At 38.8% G+C, this 18,847-nt stretch overlaps 1 protein-coding gene across 1 annotated transcript in view; it reads right to left on the reverse strand.

The window, feature by feature from the left end:
* LOC311302519 (uncharacterized protein) overlaps nucleotides 1–18,847 on the reverse strand; it is a 1,110,603-nt gene that overhangs the window by 736,299 nt on the left and 355,457 nt on the right. Inside the window, exon 13 of the mRNA XM_084428464.1 lies at nucleotides 12,901–13,074. Coding sequence (XP_084284590.1) covers nucleotides 12,901–13,074 — 174 coding nt within the window. The remainder of the gene's footprint in view (nucleotides 1–12,900; nucleotides 13,075–18,847) is intronic.

An 18,847-nucleotide genomic window follows, 5' to 3' on the forward strand; every position in this document is an offset into this window, starting at 1 on the left:
GGAAACATGGTTAAACAGCGGAATACCGGACAACGCTATTGAGCTAGCGGGACGCCATACATTCCGGGCGGATAGAACATTAGATGGCTCCGGTAAGACCAGAGGTGGTGGATTGTGCATTTACATTAACAAAACTTGGTGCACAAACTCTGCTATTGTTGGGAGACATTGTTCAGCTAACCTTGAGTTTCTCATGGTTAAATGTAGACCGTTTTATCTACCGCGGGAGTTCACTTCCACTATTATAACTGCAGCCTATATTCCCCCGGATGCTGATGCCAAGTTTGCTATGAAAGAACTTCACGCAGCCATCAGTAAACAACAGACCGTTCACCCGGAAGCTGCGTTTATTGTTGCGGGTGATTTTAATCATTCAAACTTAAAGTCTGTGCTACCGAAATTTCACCAGCATGTTTCCTGTCACACCAGAGGAAACAAAACCTTAGACCATGTTTACACAAACATGGCTGAAGCTTACGTCGCGACACCCCTCCCCCACTTGGGACAGTCAGATCACCTTTCTTTGTTCCTCACCCCCAAATATGCACCTCTGATCAATCGCGTGAAGCCATCAGTGAAGACCATCAAGGTGTGGCCTGCGGGGGCAGATTTCTCACTCCAGGAAAGGTTTCTACACACAGACTGGAGTATGTTTGCTTCTCAAGCCACCAGTGGCTCTCACACGGACATTGACTGCTACACCTCCTCTGTACTGGATTATATTAATACCACCATTGACAGTGTTACAACCCAGAAGCAGATCACCACATACCCAAATCAGAAGCCATGGATGAACAGGGAAGTGCGACTCCTATTGAAGACACGCAATACTGCCTTCAGATCAGGAGATGCACAAGCCTATAGCACATCCAGAGCAAATCTGAAAAGGGGCATCAAAGAGGCCAAGCACTGCTACAAGCTTAAGATAGAGGGACACTTTTCCAACGCTGACCCTCGGCGCATGTGGCAGGGCATTCAGGCCATCAGTGACCACAAACCCTCTCACTCCACCCCCGCAGCCACTGATGTCAACTTCCTGAACGAGCTAAATGACTTTTATGCTCGCTTTGAAAGAGACAACAGAGAAACTGCCACCAAGCTCAAATCCTCAGCTGACCACCCACCGATCACACTCTCCTCCACAGATGTCTGCAATGCACTGAGCAGGATCAGCGCACACAAGGCTGCTGGACCAGACAACATCCCTGGACGCGTACTCAGGGCATGTGCGGAGCAGCTCGCTGGGGTTTTTACAGACATTTTCAACCTGTCTCTTGCCCAAGCAGCTGTACCAACATGCTTTAAATGCACTTCCATTGTGCCAGTGCCAAAACACTCCAGCCCGAAGTGCCTTAATGACTACCGCCCTGTAGCACTCACACCCATCGTAATGAAGTGCTTTGAGCGGCTGGTCCTGGCACACCTAAAAGACTCTCTACCATCCACATTGGACTCACACCAGTTTGCCTACCGTAGCAATAGGAGCACAGAGGATGCAGTCTCCATGGCACTGCACTCTGTGCTCACACATCTGGACAATAAGAACACTTATGCACGCATGCTGTTTGTTGACTTCAGCTCAGCATTCAACACTGTCATCCCAACTAAGTTAATAGCCAAACTTGGAGACCTGGGCTTCAACACCTCCATGTGCAACTGGATTTTGGACTTCTTGACCAACAGACCCCAGAATGTTCGATCAGGCTCCAACTGCTCCACATCCATCACACTCAACACTGGTGTACCACAGGGCTGTGTGCTAAGCCCGTTCCTCTACTCCCTCTTCACCTCCGACTGCAAGCCTGTGTACGGATCTAATTCCATCGTCAAGTTTGCGGACGACACTACGGTGATTGGTCTCATCAGCAACAACGATGAGACTGCCTATAGGGAGGAGATCAAGCACCTGGCCACATGGTGCACCGAAAATAACCAGCTCCTCAACACCACCAAAACGAAGGAGCTCATCGTGGACTTCAGGAAAGTGTCAAGAGGCACACACGACACCATCCACATCAATGGAATGGCTGTTGAGCGTGTCTCCAGTTTCAAGTTCCTGGGGATCCACATCTCGGCGGACATGACCTGGACAACCAACACCTCCAGCCTGGTCAATAAAGGCTCACCAGCGCCTTTTCTTCCTGAGGACACTGAGGAAGAATCAGCTTTCCTCCACTATCCTGGTGAACTTCTATCGCTGTGCAATAGAAAGCATCCTGACCAACTGTGCTACAGTGTGGTATGGGAGCTGTTCTGTTGCAGAGCGCAAGGCACTGCAGCGGGTGGTGAAAACCGCCCAGCGCATCACTGGGACTCCACTACCTGCCATCGAGCACATCCAGAGGAAACGCTGTCTGCATCGAGCTCGCAGCATCCTTAAGGACTCCTCTCACCCAGCCCACAGACTGTTTTCTCTCCTGCCCTCCGGCAGGCGTTTCAGGTGCCTCCGGACCAGGACCAGCAGACTAAAGAACAGTTTTTTCCCCAGAGCTGTCTCTTTATTAAACTCTAACCCTCATTGATCCCACTCCCCTCATATACTGATTGACTCTCCTCTCCCTCCTCACACCTGCCTCCATTTTGTTATTTGCAATACTATAATGTTCATTTGCACTGCTGACTGTTATTACAGTAACAACTGTTTACATATGCATCTTGCACTACTACCTTGACTGGAATATGCTCAATTTGCACTGCCGACTGTTTATTTACAGTACCGACTGTTTATATATACATTGCAATATCGTACCTTAACTGTAATATGCAATTACTTTCCACTGCACTTTCACTCGGATAGCTTCTGTCCAAACTTTATTTGCACTACTTTAAATCCATTGTTATACTGCTCATTAGCCTAACTTATACATATATCTATTTGTTAAATTCTGTTTATAGTAATAGCCATCTGTATATTATGCTCACATTCTGTTTATAGTAACAGCCATCTGTATATATATTCATAGTACATATCTATCTGTAAAATTCTGTTTATAGTAACAGCCATCTGTATATTATATTCAGTACATATCTATCTGTAAACATTCTGTTTATAGTAATAGCCATCTGTATATTATTATATTCAGTACATATCTAGCTGTAAACTCTGTTCACAGTAATAGTTATCTGTATATTATATTCATAGGACAATCTATCTGTAAATTTTTGTTTATAATAGTATTCAACTCTATATTTATTCAGTACATATCCATGTTCTGCACTTATGGAACCACTGTATATCCTGCACTTGCTGCTATTGCACTTCTGGTTAGACCTAAACTGCATTTCGTTGCCTTGTACCTGTACTTGTGTAATGACAATAAAGTTGAATCTAATCTAATCTAATCTAATCTTATACATGCAAAAACATCTACATAACACACTAAAGACAAAGAAAACATGAAAACGCATCATATGACCCCTTTAATACATTAATACACATGTAATGCAACCATTATTAAAAACATTTTGTATAAACTTGAGCTTCCATTGTTTTCCAAAAGTGAGCTTGAACTGTTTCTTCTTCTTCTCATAATTATGAAAAATGAATATTTCATCAGTCTTTGTCTCCCTCTGCTGGTACAACACAAACACAGAGATATTCAGGCTCTTTATTTACTCTGTGACAAAACTCAGAGCTTTTTGAGTTACTGTGCGTTTATACACATAAAATGATTAATCTATGAATGAGAAACTGTAATTTGCTGTGAAATAAAAGGTGTTTCACTGCCGCCTCATCAGGTCTGTCAGAGGATCGCTGAGATCTACATGAAGTCTTCATTTCTAACAGTGAAGTCACTGTATCTTCAGTCTCTGTTGATTCTGTTGACTGAGTCTCTGTAGTGGATCCTTATTCACCATCAGATGATCAGCAGAAGATCACACTGTCATCTATAACCTAAAATAAAACACACACACAGTCACATATGCAGTATGAGATATTACATCTGTCACATCTTTTCATAAGAAAACTAACTAGATAATCTATATTAATTCATTCTCAAGCATGATCATATCGCTTCTATCTGATGCTCAAAGTCACTTTACAAAATCAAAAGCACATGAAAGGTCACTTTCACACACCGGACAGCTGATCCAGAACCAGCAGAAATGACCATTACACTCACTACACATTTAATATCAGTTCATAACAACCCAGATCTCAGATTATCACACACATAAGGCGTCTTTACACACAAACCAAATCTGAAGCGGCATAAAATCACAAAATGTGCATTTACACAGAATGTTTATTGCTTCTCTGACGCCGAGAACATAAATGCATTTACACAGGAATTAGTTATTAGTTATTAAAATCGCGGGAAATAATACTTTGAACATTACTATTTTAAAACTACAGTTTTAACAAAGTGTTATAAAATGAATTTAAAAGTAATTAAATATTAAAGAAATAAAACTCAAGATAAAACAAACACAGAATGTCAGATTTCCTCTGTGTGATATTGATATAGCGATCTCACGCTCTGATGTTCGTCATAATTCTGTGGTACTGAGAGCTATTTTATATTTCTTAATAAAACTATTCCAGATGGAACAAATGCTACAAATATATTATGAATTATTACACCGGGTCGATCACCGCAGGATTTATTCATGTTTTTCAAAGAGCCAGAAAGAACAATTCTGCTGTCGTCAGCGTTTCAGGCAGTGTGTGTGTGTGTGTGTGTGTGTGTGTGTGTGTGTGTGTGTGTGTGTGAAATATCGTCCTCAAGAAGATGATTTCTGGAATATAATATCACACAGTGACGGCGAATAAGCATTAGCGTATCTGAGAGAAATGTAGAAGCGCGTTGATCTGCCAGTCTCTTCAGAGGAAGATTACAAACGGCGAAAGCCAATTGATTACACACGTCGACTCTGTTATTCTGGTGGTTTCTTCACGATGTGAGTACAGGACACTTTTACTTTATTGTCTCTTGTTGGCTGACATTTTTTTATTTGGCTAAAACAATATGGATTATGGCCGATATGTTTAGTCTTCCGCTTCTTGATTCTCGCGCCGCGCGTTTGGTTGTCATGACAATGGCGTAGTTTAGAGCGACACAAGATCGCGTTCATTTACACTGAACAAAACAATATCAGAGTCATCTTTGACACTCGGGGCTGAGGCGGGTCAGACCCGGCATATTTTAAGTCTGCTTTCATGTGGCATTGTGTCTTTCCACAGAAGTTTGAGCAGACACAGAGCCGCTTTAGAGCAGCCTTAACTCGCTGTGTAAAGATGCCTATAGAGACAGTTAAAGGGGAAAAGCTGAAATAACATTAATATTATTTTCACAATCAGTCACAACAGTATGAGCAGAATTACACTCATATTAAACACAGTTTAAAGTTCAGAGACCTACAGAAACTGAAGCTGAATTTAAGACTCATTATCTGATGATCTCAGACAAAATTACCACACACACACACACACACACACACACACACACACACACACACACACACACAGTAGTGTTACTGAACCTGGTACAATTTACTTATATTTCTAGTGAGTAAATCAGCCAATTGAACTTTAAATAAAAATATGATGATGAAAATCGTTAAACTATTCTTACCTCAGTGTCTCCAGTTTATAATGTGGATCATCCCTCAGATCCTTTAACAGCTTCACTCCTGACTCTCCTAGATTATTATATAACAGATCCAGTTCTCTCAGGTGTGAGGGGTTTGATCTCAGAGCTGAAGCCAGAGCAGCACAACCTTCATCTGTCACACCACAGCTATCCAACCTGTAGAGAACAATGACACACATTAAGCCTATATCCAGAGATAAACACGACATTCAAAAAATAACATAATCCTGTCAATATGAAATATATACAAATACTCATTAGTTCACATTGTGAAAATTCATCAGTTAGGATTAGGGGATTGATTATAGAGTTTGTAGAGTATAAAAATCACAATTTCTATGGAAAGTCCCCATAAAACATGTGAACCCAACGTGTGTGTGTGTGTGTGTGTGTGTGTGTGTGTGTGTGTGTGTGTGTGTTAGCAGGGGAGGATTGGGACGATTCTAAGGGTCCAGCAGAACTCCATAATTTCCTGGATGATTTTGGTATTTACTTTGTAAAATAATCTTATAGGAAGAACGCTATAAAGAACGGGTATTCATTATAGTGTGTGTGTGTGTGTGTGTGTGTGTGTGTGTGTGTGTGTGTGTGTGTGTGTCATCTGTCAGTGGCCCATGCCGGCTCTCACTACATATCAGGGGGAAACTGGAGGATTTTACAGCGGACAGTGAAAGTCCTACCAGATCATTCAACACAATCTGTATTTTCCATACATTCACTATAAATGCATATATACTGTATATGATAATCATTTTCTCACACAAATGTCATAAAAACCGGTTGCGTAGATCACACATCTACGTCCCTTCAGGACACTGACAATAAAGATGGACAGAGAAGACAGAAATTCTCGTAGCTCTCCTCAGAAAGACGCTTGTTACACACACACACACACACACACACACACACACACACACACACACACACACACACACACACACACACACACACACACACACAAACACACACACACACACACACACACAGTTTGATTGTGTCGGTAGTTTCTGGCCAACCAAGCGCCCGCAGTGAGTCTCGGCCTGACAGCATCACGGGGGAAGCCTGCAACACACTCAACTCTTGCTCCATGGACACACACACTTGCGACCCATGAACGCCTCTCTAAACTACTGCCTGATTTTACAGTTTGAAGCGTCTGTCATAGAAAAACACCGTGTGCTGTCATGAAGAAGAGAAATGTCTCCTCATAGGATAAGAACACGCAGTCTCATTAATAATACACACACTGACGTGTCATCGATGTACTATAGTGTTTCTCCAGGTCATAATCTGTGACATTGACATGATGTAGACTTTAAACCTGGAGAAAAATCTCTACAGTTTCCAGTTTCCCCCTAAAATTAAAATGAATGGACTGTGTTAATCCTGACTGTGCTGAGATTGAGTGTGTTTAAAGTAAAGGCTGTTAAATGTAGATCACCATGTCAAAGTGTCAGAGATGGGAAGCACAAATACTTCGTTACTCAAGCAGATTTTTCAGATATTTTTAACCGATAATTCTTTTCATTTGAAAGCCGATAACCGATATATTGGCCAATAAATATAAATTCATATTTTGATATACTTTGATAGCCTGTGTACATAAACAAAAGACTCAGCATTAAAAGCCATGTCCCAAACACTTCAACATGAATCAGACATATACAATACAGTAGCCTAGCCCTCTGGGGGTCCTCATGTTTTCGTCACACTTGGGGTCTTCGGGTCTAAAATGACCCGGAGGGCGGGATTCAGATTTTTTTTTTTTTCAGTAAAATCAATGAAATGTATTTTTGTTCAATGATATTTTTCCTTTTTTTCTGTGGTGTTTTGAGAGAATTTTAAGATAATAATGAATATTTATGCAATAATTATGATCCATTTTTTCCCATTGAATATAATATAATTTTTTTTTTTTTTTTTTTTTATTAATTCTGTATTTCAGGTTAAAGGTCCCGTTGTATGCCCCTTTTCACAAGATGTAAAATAACTCTCTGATGTCCCCAGAGTGTGTATGTGAAGTTTGAGCTCAAAATACCCAACAGATCATTTTTTACAGCATGTTTAAATTGACATTTTTTGGGGCTCAGAAAAACGAGCTGTTTCAGTGTGTGCCCTTTAAATGCAAATGAGCTGCTGCTGGAAGACCCAGGGGGCGGAGCTTCATGAGCTCGCGCTCAGTCTCTCAGGACAAATTCATCTCATGGAATGATGATAATATCAGAAACTCTCAGTAACGGCGTTCATTTCGAGTCGGACAATAATGCCTTCAGAGTCAGAGTGCTGTATAGAGATGAAACAGGTATGGTTTAGTAGTTTAATTACGGTTATTATAACGTATTGTCATCTGCTTGTATGTATCCATTATTTATTAACAGCCTACAAGTCTGCTGTTTCGGACCAGGTCCGAATGATGATCAAACATGTACTGATGAGTTTAATAAAGTTTATTGTACATCACACAAAAGATGAAGCGTCAGTTTTACTTCAGAAAATCACGGTAAGAGCCGAGTAAACACAGTAGCCTAAGTTATAAGAAGTGCGCAAGTAGCCAGTAGAGTTGAGGGAGCATTCCTGTGGGCGGAGGCTAGTCTAAACACGGTTCTGGTGATGTCACTAATGAAGGAAGTAGAGGGTTGTAGTCCAATCGAGCCGTTTTATGTAGTCAACTTCTGTTAAATAAAATATCTTGCTTGGCATTGAACTTTGAGCTTTATAATTTTACAGATATTATTTATACTCTAACAACAACATTACACACTAACTAAAGTTTGAAACATGGGATCACTTAGAACGGGACCTTTAAAGTACAGACTAGGCCTATAGAAAACAATTTTTGAAGTCAGATTGGTGCCATCTGGTGGATGTAGTGAGCATAATTATCGTGCAATATCATATTTTAACCACTAGATGGATTTACAGCTCTCTGTAGAAAGGCTTGTGAATTCTAGTTGTTTTTTTTCACATATTTGCCTATTTTTTTCAGGTTGTGGATTTTAATATATAATAAGAGATTCTCAAAGACTATTTTTGTCAAGTTTTTTGTTTGGTTGGTTGGTTTAAATGGTAATTTGAAGTGCCAGTTTTACTTTATAATACAGTCAAACCTGAACATTGCATTAGAAAGAGAACAAATGGAAAGCATTTTAATTCCCATTGTTTTAATTCTAACTTAATAAAAATGCAATTCTTTCAGTCATAACATTTTTTATTAACCTTCTATAATAAACATTTTCATTAAAATTATTTTTTGTACAGTTCAATGAACAGTAACTCTTATTCAAAATTGGCAACAACAATCATGAACAAAAAACGAAGGCATTTTTAGAGTTTTGTCTGAGTGACACACACAAAACTAAAGACTCATAACTCCAAAACTATAACTAGGAGAGTCTAAAGGTAGATATCGTTTGATAGAACACTTTTCAAATTTATTGAAAATATAAATTACATTACATTTGGACATTCTCCTGCCGAGAAACTGCTGATAAAAGACAGGAAATATATATAATTTTTATTATGATTTTGCATATCTCTCTTGTTTGACATGGAATAATTCGGGAAGGAAATACGGTAGGAGGAAAAATCTTTTTTGGGGAAGTCCCTCTACATATGAGCTATATCTGTATGCAGTATGTTTCATGAAGTTATGAGCGGAAATGTGTCTAAAATTCAGTATCCATATATGGGTCTCTTGAGGGGCGTCTTTTACACAAACCCTGCTCAAGTTTAGTAAAAAGCCTGAAACAATTATGCTTGTTGTATTCTGCTCTTGGAGACCTTTCAAATGACATATGACACAGGACTATCTGAGCTGTATGATGTATTTGACATATTGCTGTATGTAGTACAAAAAAGTGGTTAAATATTCATTCATATAGTAAATTATGAAAACTTTTTTTTCTATTTATCAGCAAATAACTCAGCACTACATAGGAGTTTATCAAATTGGCTACATTCATTGTAAATTTCAGACTATAAGCTTTCAAATGACACCTATTTTAAGTTGATCAATGTAATATTTTTGAAAAATATTATGATTATATTTTTCGCAGCTAGGTGGCGCCTGCGGGGGGTACACTCCATTTTAGAGCGATAACTCAGTATTCTTTAGGAGTTGATCAAAGTGATTAGATACATTAAAAAACTGAGATTCTAAGCTTTAAAATGACACCTATTTTGTGTTATCGTGGCTGATTTGTAGATTGTACGCACAAAAAAACCCTCTGTATTTTCATATTTTTGCCAATTTTCCATTCATTTCCTATGGCGGGTCATTTGCATTAACAAATGACACCTTATTGTAAAGTGTTACATCTACAGATTTGAGGGCATACATCACTTGCCATTTTTCTTTTGCTGGATGTCTATTGTCTATTTTTGGACCACACAAACTCATTATTTTTAAAATCAAAATCATGAAGTTTTGTGACATTGCTGAGTTTCAAACAGTACAGATGTTATACGAAGCGAGGCACAAATTGTTACCGAGCCAAATACAAAGAAGGTTCCAAGAACGTACTGGTTGTTATGAATTACGAGATGAATTTAACTTCAATTGTGGAATAATTTGGAGATGGAGATGAAACGATGTCCAAACATCAACCTGTTCAAATATAGATAGTATAGAGAAGAAATGAGTTGCCACTAGGGGGAGCATTAGGATCAATTTACATTATATTAATTAAGGAAGAGTGTTGTTGCTCTGAATGGTTATGATTCAATTGCTCAGAATTACAAAAAAAGAGAATTACTGTAGGCGATCTATGGATCTGTTGAGAGGGACCCTCCCAACGGGCTCATAAAACCTCGTCTTTTAATGCACCTCACAGCATAGGTGTAAATGTAAAGGCCAACTTGTAAATGGTCATTTCTTTTTGCTGTTGTTTCCTTGTTGTTGTTTTGTTTCTTTTTGCACTATGTTCCTGTGTATTATTGTGAAATGAGAAATTATATTGTATTAATTTTGGGGGTGGGCGCTTACAAGCTCTTTTGCTTCGGCCCACTCCTTTAGAGCAGAATGTTTACTGCTCAAATAAACTAAACTAAACTATTTGCATATCAATAAAGATTTTTTTAATATAATGCACATTGAATTTGTCATTTCTACAACTTTTATAGCACTTCAATTGTAAAAATTGTGAGCCTGACATATTACATTTATTATCATCAGCACTCCATGTTCAAAGATTTACTAGCTGTCAGTTCATCTCTTATACGCTGCTGCCATCTAGTGGCTGTTAGTTGTAACTCTAAAAGTATGGGGAACTTCTTAATTAATGTCTGTTTAGTAATTCATATTTTATCCTTTATTTGCTCTCCTGAAGCCATATTTGAGCACACACACACATACACGTAGATTCCTTTAAATGTTAAGGGGAAGATTAAAAAAGAGAAACTGGATCTGTGAATTCTCACAGAATCACAACTGAATTCATATCTTGCTACTCAGTCAGAATCTTACTAACCTGGAGTCCCAGTCTCTGTCACAATAACCATATATGTAATGTTTTAGGCCTATTGGCAGACATCCGTTTAAAATGTAGGCAATGGCATATAAAGAAGCTTTTCTCCATATCCACTTCAGTTTCTCAGCTTGCACTTTAATTATTGATTAGGCTACTTCTGTACTGGTTTGCGCTTGGCAAAGATGTTCAGATATCTCTATGCCTAGTAGACCTACACCAAACGCTCATTAAAAGGGTCCTGTACAGGGCTGTACAGTGCGACATATATCTACACAAAGATTGGTCTGTGCGATGAATAAATGTCCCACTGTAGCTATGATTTAGGGGCTGTTTACACCTGGCCACTTCATGCGTTTTCTGTGAAAAGACCAGGTGTAAATGCCCTTCGAAACGCATTCCAGACGGATTTGAATCCGATCGCTCAAACCACTTCAGGAGGAGGTCTGGGCCGCATTTCAGACCAAACTGGACAAGTGTAAATGCATCTGGTTGTTGAAACCACATATGGAAATTTGATTCTTCCCAAAAATGCTAAAAACATAAGCGTGTGAGAGCGTGTGATAGGCTATATGTCATGTTATAGCCAGATATGACGACGCTACTGCAACACGCATCACCGCAGACGAGCAGCTGAGCATCTGTTCATCAAGACAACGTTCAAACTATCGCAAATCAAAGTGAAAGTAAGTCGCAGACGCTTAACACACAATCATCATCATTAAAAGTAAAGAAATGAAATGATCTTCCAGGGCTGTTGCTGCTTTCTCTTATTGCGGTCTTTGATTAGAAATTTTAGCTGATGATCAATAAAATGCAGCTCATATCTGTTGCTTTCGGTGACGTGCCCTCCATTAAATCTGCATATAGCGCGGGAACTGAAGATCGGATTTAAATCCGTTTTGCAAAAACACATTTATGTGACCAGGTGAAGATGGAGTCGTTTTGATAAATAGAGCAAACGCTTTACAAATATGAATTCTCTTACATCATATGAACAGACGTAAAAATAATTTGATGAATTTGATCATGTTGTTTTAATAGCTTTGCTTGTAATTAATGAAATAGTAGTTATTTCCCTGCATTTTATTCCATTTTGATTATATTTTATGAATTCACAGTAGCCGCGTTTCCATTACCCTTCAAATTGCGCGAATTGAAATTGAGAATTGAAAATACGGCCAATGGAAACACGTCAATTTCACAAAAACTCCCATTTATGGAAAAAAAGTTTCTACGCTCACATGAGGAGGTTTTTCAGGCCATTCAAACAAGAAATATTTCGCAAAACTGCAATGGAAACAGTGTTTGTGCATTTACAGTCATCTGACGTAGACGACGCAGTGTGTTTGGACAGAAGACGAGACAGAGTTCTTTATTAAACTCATAAAAGGCAAAAGAATTACAGGAATAATGGATTCTAAACCTCAAATAAATGCCACAATCAAGACCTTGAAGCAGAACTGAGGGAGAAACACCCAGAAACTCCTCATATGTGCCGCTCACAAATATAATAAGGGTCGTTCCTCACCATTAATGCTTGGAAACACACACACATCTCCTTCCATTAATAATAATGGCCAGTGCAGTGGCTGGGATATACATAATCCTACCAACGTCCGTTAACATGATTTTTGAAATGATTTTACTGATCGCGAGAGGAAAAAATGAAGTTTTAGTCGCATAACATCAGTTAATGGAAACAACGTCATTTCGCAACAGCTTTTTGTCGACATTTAGAAGAAGAAAAAGAAAAAAAAAAAATCGCGAAAGTTCTGCGCAAATCTGTAATGGAAACGCCCCTAGTGACAGTTTCATGTGAGAGTAACGTATGATCTTACCCCAGTGTCTCCAGTTTACAGTGAGGATTCGCCAGTACAGCAGAAAACAGCTTCACTCCTGAGTCTCCTAGTTTATTATATGACAGATTCAGATCTCTCAGGTGTGAGGGGTTTGATCTCAGAGCTGAAGCCAGAGCAGCACAACCTTCATCTGTCACACCACAGCTCTGCAACCTGTAGAGAACAATGACACACATTAAGCCTATATCCAGAGATAAACATGACACTTAAAAAATAACATAATGCTGTCAATATGAAATATATACAAATACTCAGTTCACATTGTGAAAATTCATCAGTTAGGATTAGGGGATTGATTATAGAGTTTGTAGAGTATAAAAATCATTATTTCTATGGAAAGTCCCCATAAAACATGTAAACCCAACGTGTGTGTGTGTGTGTGTGTGTGTGTGTGTGTGTGTGTGTGTGTGTGTGCGCTTAATGTATTTGTAAGCATTTTAAGGAACGTGTGTGTGTGTGTCTGTTTGTGTTTTTGTGTGTCTGTGTGTGAGTGTGTGTTTGTGTTTTTGTGTACTAATTAGGGGAAAACTAAGGAAGACATGATGCAGCTTTTAAGTTAAAGGCCATCGATCTGGCTGTAGAAGAAGGAAATAGAGCTGCTGCACGTAAGCTTGGCATCAATGAATCGATGGTGAGACGGTGGAGACGGCAGGGTGAAGAACTGAGTCCATGCAGAAAGACGACAAAAGCCTTCAGGGGTCATAAAAGCCGATGGCCCGAACTTGAAAACGTTCTTGAAGACTGGGTGAACACACACAGAGCAGACGGCCGCGGTGTTTCCACCGTACAGATCCGACTGAAAGCCAAAACGATTGCCACCGAAAAGTAGATTGAAGATTTTAGAGGTGGGCCATCGTGGTGTCTCAGATTTATGAGACGAAAAGGCCTGTCCATCAGGGACGACTCTGTGTCAGCAACTCCCTCCCGACTATGAGGAAAAAGGTAGAAACTTTCGCGAATTCACTCAAAGAAAGATAGCCGAGAATTCCATCGGCCCAGACGACATCATAAATATGGATGAAGTACCTTTGACGTTTGACCTGCCTCTCACTAGGACCTTTAACAAGAAAGGTGAATCGTCGGTCACGCTGAACTGGTCATGAGAGAAGGCATTTCACTTGTGTTCTGAGCTGTACGGCGTCTGGACAAAAGCTTCCAGCAATGGTGATTTTTAAGAGGATGACTATGCCAAAAGAAAACCTCCCGAAAGAAATCGTTGTGAAAGTAAACAAGAAAGGGTGGATGATGGAAAGCCTAATGAAGGAATGGCTGACGGAGTGCTATGGCAAGAGACCGGGAGGATGTTTTCACTGAAAAAAAGCATTGCTCGTTTTGGACAGCATGAGGGCCCATATAACAGATATATTGCAGACTATTCAGATTGAGCGGTGGAACATTTTATATGTTTGACTGTATTTTATTCAGAGGCGGCGGCGCGACCACTGGATTTATTCCTGCCAAGAGAGTAAACTCTTACTCCGTAATTTATGCTCATACAGATAAAAGCAAGACATAATTCATTCATTTATAAAAGATATTCAGATTTTGTAAAATAACGGAAACAAACGTAATGTCTCTGTTTCCTTTATAGATGTTTGGAGCGCGCCACAATGAGCTGAAACTCAGCACGTTTTCTTTCGTGTTTTAATCTGTAATATTTTAGTGAAATATATTTCAGCCTTTTTTAGAAGAATCTGTCTAATATTTATTTTCCCAACAAAACATCAAATCAATAGAAATAAAAGGTTTTAGTTTAATTCCATTAACACAAAAATACGACAAAATGGTCAAAGCTTTAATTTTTTTAAAGTGGTCATACATTTACACTTCAGGTGTGTGTGTGTGTGTGTGTGTGTGTGTGTGTGTGTGTGTGTGTGTGTGTGTGTTTTGTGGCATTACACTGCAGTTTTTAGCTTCTACACTCCAGTGTGTCCACCCTGATCCTGAACCACAACAGAAGAGCTTTAAACAGCATATTTATGTGTTTGTGTTTGTATTGTGTATTCAGAAGTGTCGGCCTAATAGTTCAGCCTGATCTCAAGGCAGTTTGTACGGTGGTGTATTGCTGACACATACATATTATTTTATCCACTCATTTATGACGTAATAACGAGATGTTATGTCATTTTAACAACATATTTTGTCATAATAATAATGAGATGTTATGTCGTTAAATCTATATATTTTCTAGGCCTTTTAAGGACATGTGTAGTCATGTACAAAATATGCCTTTATCCACATAAAATGTATATAGCCTATCATGTCTTTATCATGTCTTTATCATACTTCTACGTTTGAAAAGCTGAAGCAAATAGCAGCAGCCCCCAATACAGGACATTACCGCTTATAACGTGAAAAACGCGTCTCGTGGCTTAATGTACTAAGACAGTCATGTTAAAAGATCAAATTCTGTGCACACCTTATTAATAAAGCATATGCAGCCTACAGAATAGCAGACGAGCCCAGATTACGAACGCATTGCGTTTAATTACACGTTAAGCGTCTTCGGGAGGGGGGGTACTGTCACGTGTAGTTGTAGATAACGTGTCCGTTCATGTTTGGACTTTCAGTTTGTGTTTTGATTGGTTCCTGTTTTCCTTTTCTTTTCCCGCCACTCCTTTGTTTCTATGGTTACTATCATTGAGTTCATTTGTCCCAGCGGTGTATGATTAATGATCTAATTTCTGTCTGCTATATAAGATGCTCCCTTTCCTTCAGTCTTTGTCCGATCTCTGTTGTGTTTATGTGTGTTTTCCCTGTCAGCTTGTTCCAGAGTACTATTATTACAGCTTGAGTTTGTGCCTATAATCGAGTCTTCAGTCTGTTCCTGAGGAAACCACAGTGTGACAACATTGTTTGTAGTTATTTGGATTTATGATTTAAAAAAAATTAAGTTAAAGGAGCTATATGTAGTTTTCAGCGGCCTCTAGCGGTGATGCTCGTGCGCGTGCTGGAACTCATGAGCGAGCACTCTGGGTACCGGCCAGACTGAGACGCAACACACCGGAGAAAGCATCACACAACATGCTGGAAACTCAGGTAAACTCCCACTGCAACGTTACAATAATAGGCTACTTTTATCAGCTTGACGTTGAACTAATGCTCCATGCTCGTATCATGATAAGTATGGAACCCTAGCAACCGTGCCGAATTTTGCCACTGCGAGCACCACTTCACATTTCTTCAGGAAATTTCTTCAGGAAATGTACATTCTAGGTTTGTAGATAAGGTTTCTCCATGATTCAAATGCCCTGCCGATGTTGATCCGTGTTTTCGTCCGACATTGATCCGATTCACGAAAAAACTTTTTTATCAATATGTGGAGTTTGTGTTGGAGTGAGTGTTGTGCTGGGAGCAGGTCGTTTCTTAGTGTTATCAGACATGTCATAAGTTGCATAAGTCATAAGTCCATGTCATAAGTTGCATAAGTCATAAGTCCATGTCATAAGTTGCAGTGTCGTCGCTGTTGAGTGCAGAGTCAGTAGACGAGGCGAGAGGCTCGGGAGCGCGCGTGCAGGTCACGTCACTGGATTTCGTGGTAAATCCGACCCGGCTCCTTCACATAAAAATAAGAACACTTGCTTTCCGAGGTTATAGCAAAACCCGCAAAGTGGATCATTTTAATGTGAGATTACAACCCTTTCACACACAGGCAATAAAAAAAGGATTCATTTTAGTAGAAAAACTACATATAGCACCTTTAATCAAAAAGATTGTGATAATTTGTGATTTAATCATGTAAAAAACATCTTTGGTTCAAAGAATATTTTTAGTTTCAACTGACCATAGAAATTTGATTTGTTCAAACTCACTTGAGAAAAAGTAAATCGATTACTTGTAATAAGTTGAAGTAATTTTTTTCCAACTTTCTTTATTAAAAAATGGTAACACTTTATAATGGACTAAGGTTTCATTTTGTTAGCATTAGTTAACATGAACCAACAATTAATGAACAATATTCTACAGCATTTATTAATCTTAGTTAATGTTAAGCTCAACATTTTATAAGACATTTTTAAGATCCAAAGTTATATCTGTTAACATGCACTGTGAACTAACATGAACACTAATATTTTATTAACTAACATTAATAAAGGCTATTGCTCTCTGTTAGTTCATGTTAGTTAATGCATTAACAAATGAGACCTTATTGTAAAGTGTTACCAAAAACTAAATAAAATTAAAATAAAATACCTAAATAATGCAAACAACTCATTGGATAACATTGGGCTGCATATAAAGAAACAAAATGCATGTGCCATGGAGAAATAAACTGGACTCGCCTCTGCACGGATAATCAAACCATATTGTTGATGAAAATAATACGAGAACAAAAAAATGCTAGTTATTAATAAAGCATCAATGTTTTTGCTAAAAAAGTAAAAAAATTTACTAGTACAGTAATAGTAAAGCTCTTTAATATCAGGCTTACTGTGTCAGATGACATCGCTGCTGTTTGAGCTGCGCGCGCTGAAGCGGAAGAGAACGAGCGATAAACTGAACCACTTTGCTAGAAGGTTAATCAACTCAACGGTTGCTGAAGAATGACACTAAACCAAAGAATTGACAACTTTTTATTACAATAGTGTATACAATTATAATAATATGACAGTCCCAATCATAGCTTTTAATGTTTTGCATTGCTGTTTGATCTGAAGAGAACGAGCACCGGGAAACTGAAGAACTTTTCTAGCAGGTTTAAATCAACGAAACGCATCCTATGTGAGATTAATCAGATATTTATATTTCATAAACTTAATATTACGACTTATCATATATCTGCACAAAGTGCCGTGAATGCACAAGTGAGCTTGACTGTGCTGGTCAGAACGTGTAATCGCTGTTCTGGACGCGCTATTTCTACAACAACGCGCTGAAACACGGCAACTAAACCCAGAGAATACACAACATTTTATTACAATAGTGTTCTCATTATAATGGCATGTATATGACAGTCCCAATTATAGTTATAAATGCACATTGCTGTTTGAGCTGCGCACGCTAAAGATAAAGATGATCCCAGACACACACACACACACGTTTTCTCACTCACTCACTGTCCTACACACAATTACATTATGACACGTTACACTATACAGAAGGTGTGTATACTCTAGTTGCTCCCGAGTTCTTGAAGGGATTCAGGACAAATCCATGCACATCTACAGATTTGAGGGCATACATCACTTGACATTTTTCTTTTGCTGGATGTCTATTGTCTATTTGCATATCAATAAAGATTTGTTTAATACAATGCACATTGAATTTGTCATTTCTACAACTTTTATAGCACTTCAATTGTAAAAATTGTGAGCCTGACATATTACATTTATTATCATCAGCACTCCATGTTCAAAGATTTACTGTCAGTTCATCTCTTATACGCTGCTGCCATCTAGTGTCTGTTAGTTGTAACTATAAAAGTATGGGGAACTGCTTAATTAATGTCTGTTTAGTAATTCATATTTTATCCTTCATTTGCTCTCCAGAAGCCATATTTGAGCACACACACACACACATACATGTAGATTCCTTTAAATGTTAAGGGGAAGATTAAAAAAGAGAAACTGGATCTGTGAATTCTCTGCTACTGCAACACGCATCACCGCAGACGAGCAGCTGAGCATCTGTTCATCAAGACAACGTTCAAACTATCGCAGATCAAAGTGAAAGTAAGTCGCAGACGCTTAACACACAATCATTATCATTAAAAGTAAAGAAATGAAATGATCTTCCAGGGCTGTTGCTGCTCTCTCTTATTGCGGTCTTTGATTTAGAAATTTTAGCTGATGATCAATAAAATGCAGCTCATATCTGTTGCTTTCGGTGACGTGCCCTCCATTAAATCTGCATATAGCGCGGGAACTGAAGATCGGATTTAAATCCGTTTTGCAAAAACACATTTATGTGACCAGGTGTAGATGGA

This window comes from Rutilus rutilus (assembly GCF_951802725.1).
Source record: "Rutilus rutilus genome assembly, chromosome: 13".
Classification (NCBI taxonomy): Eukaryota; Metazoa; Chordata; class Actinopteri; order Cypriniformes; family Leuciscidae; genus Rutilus; species Rutilus rutilus.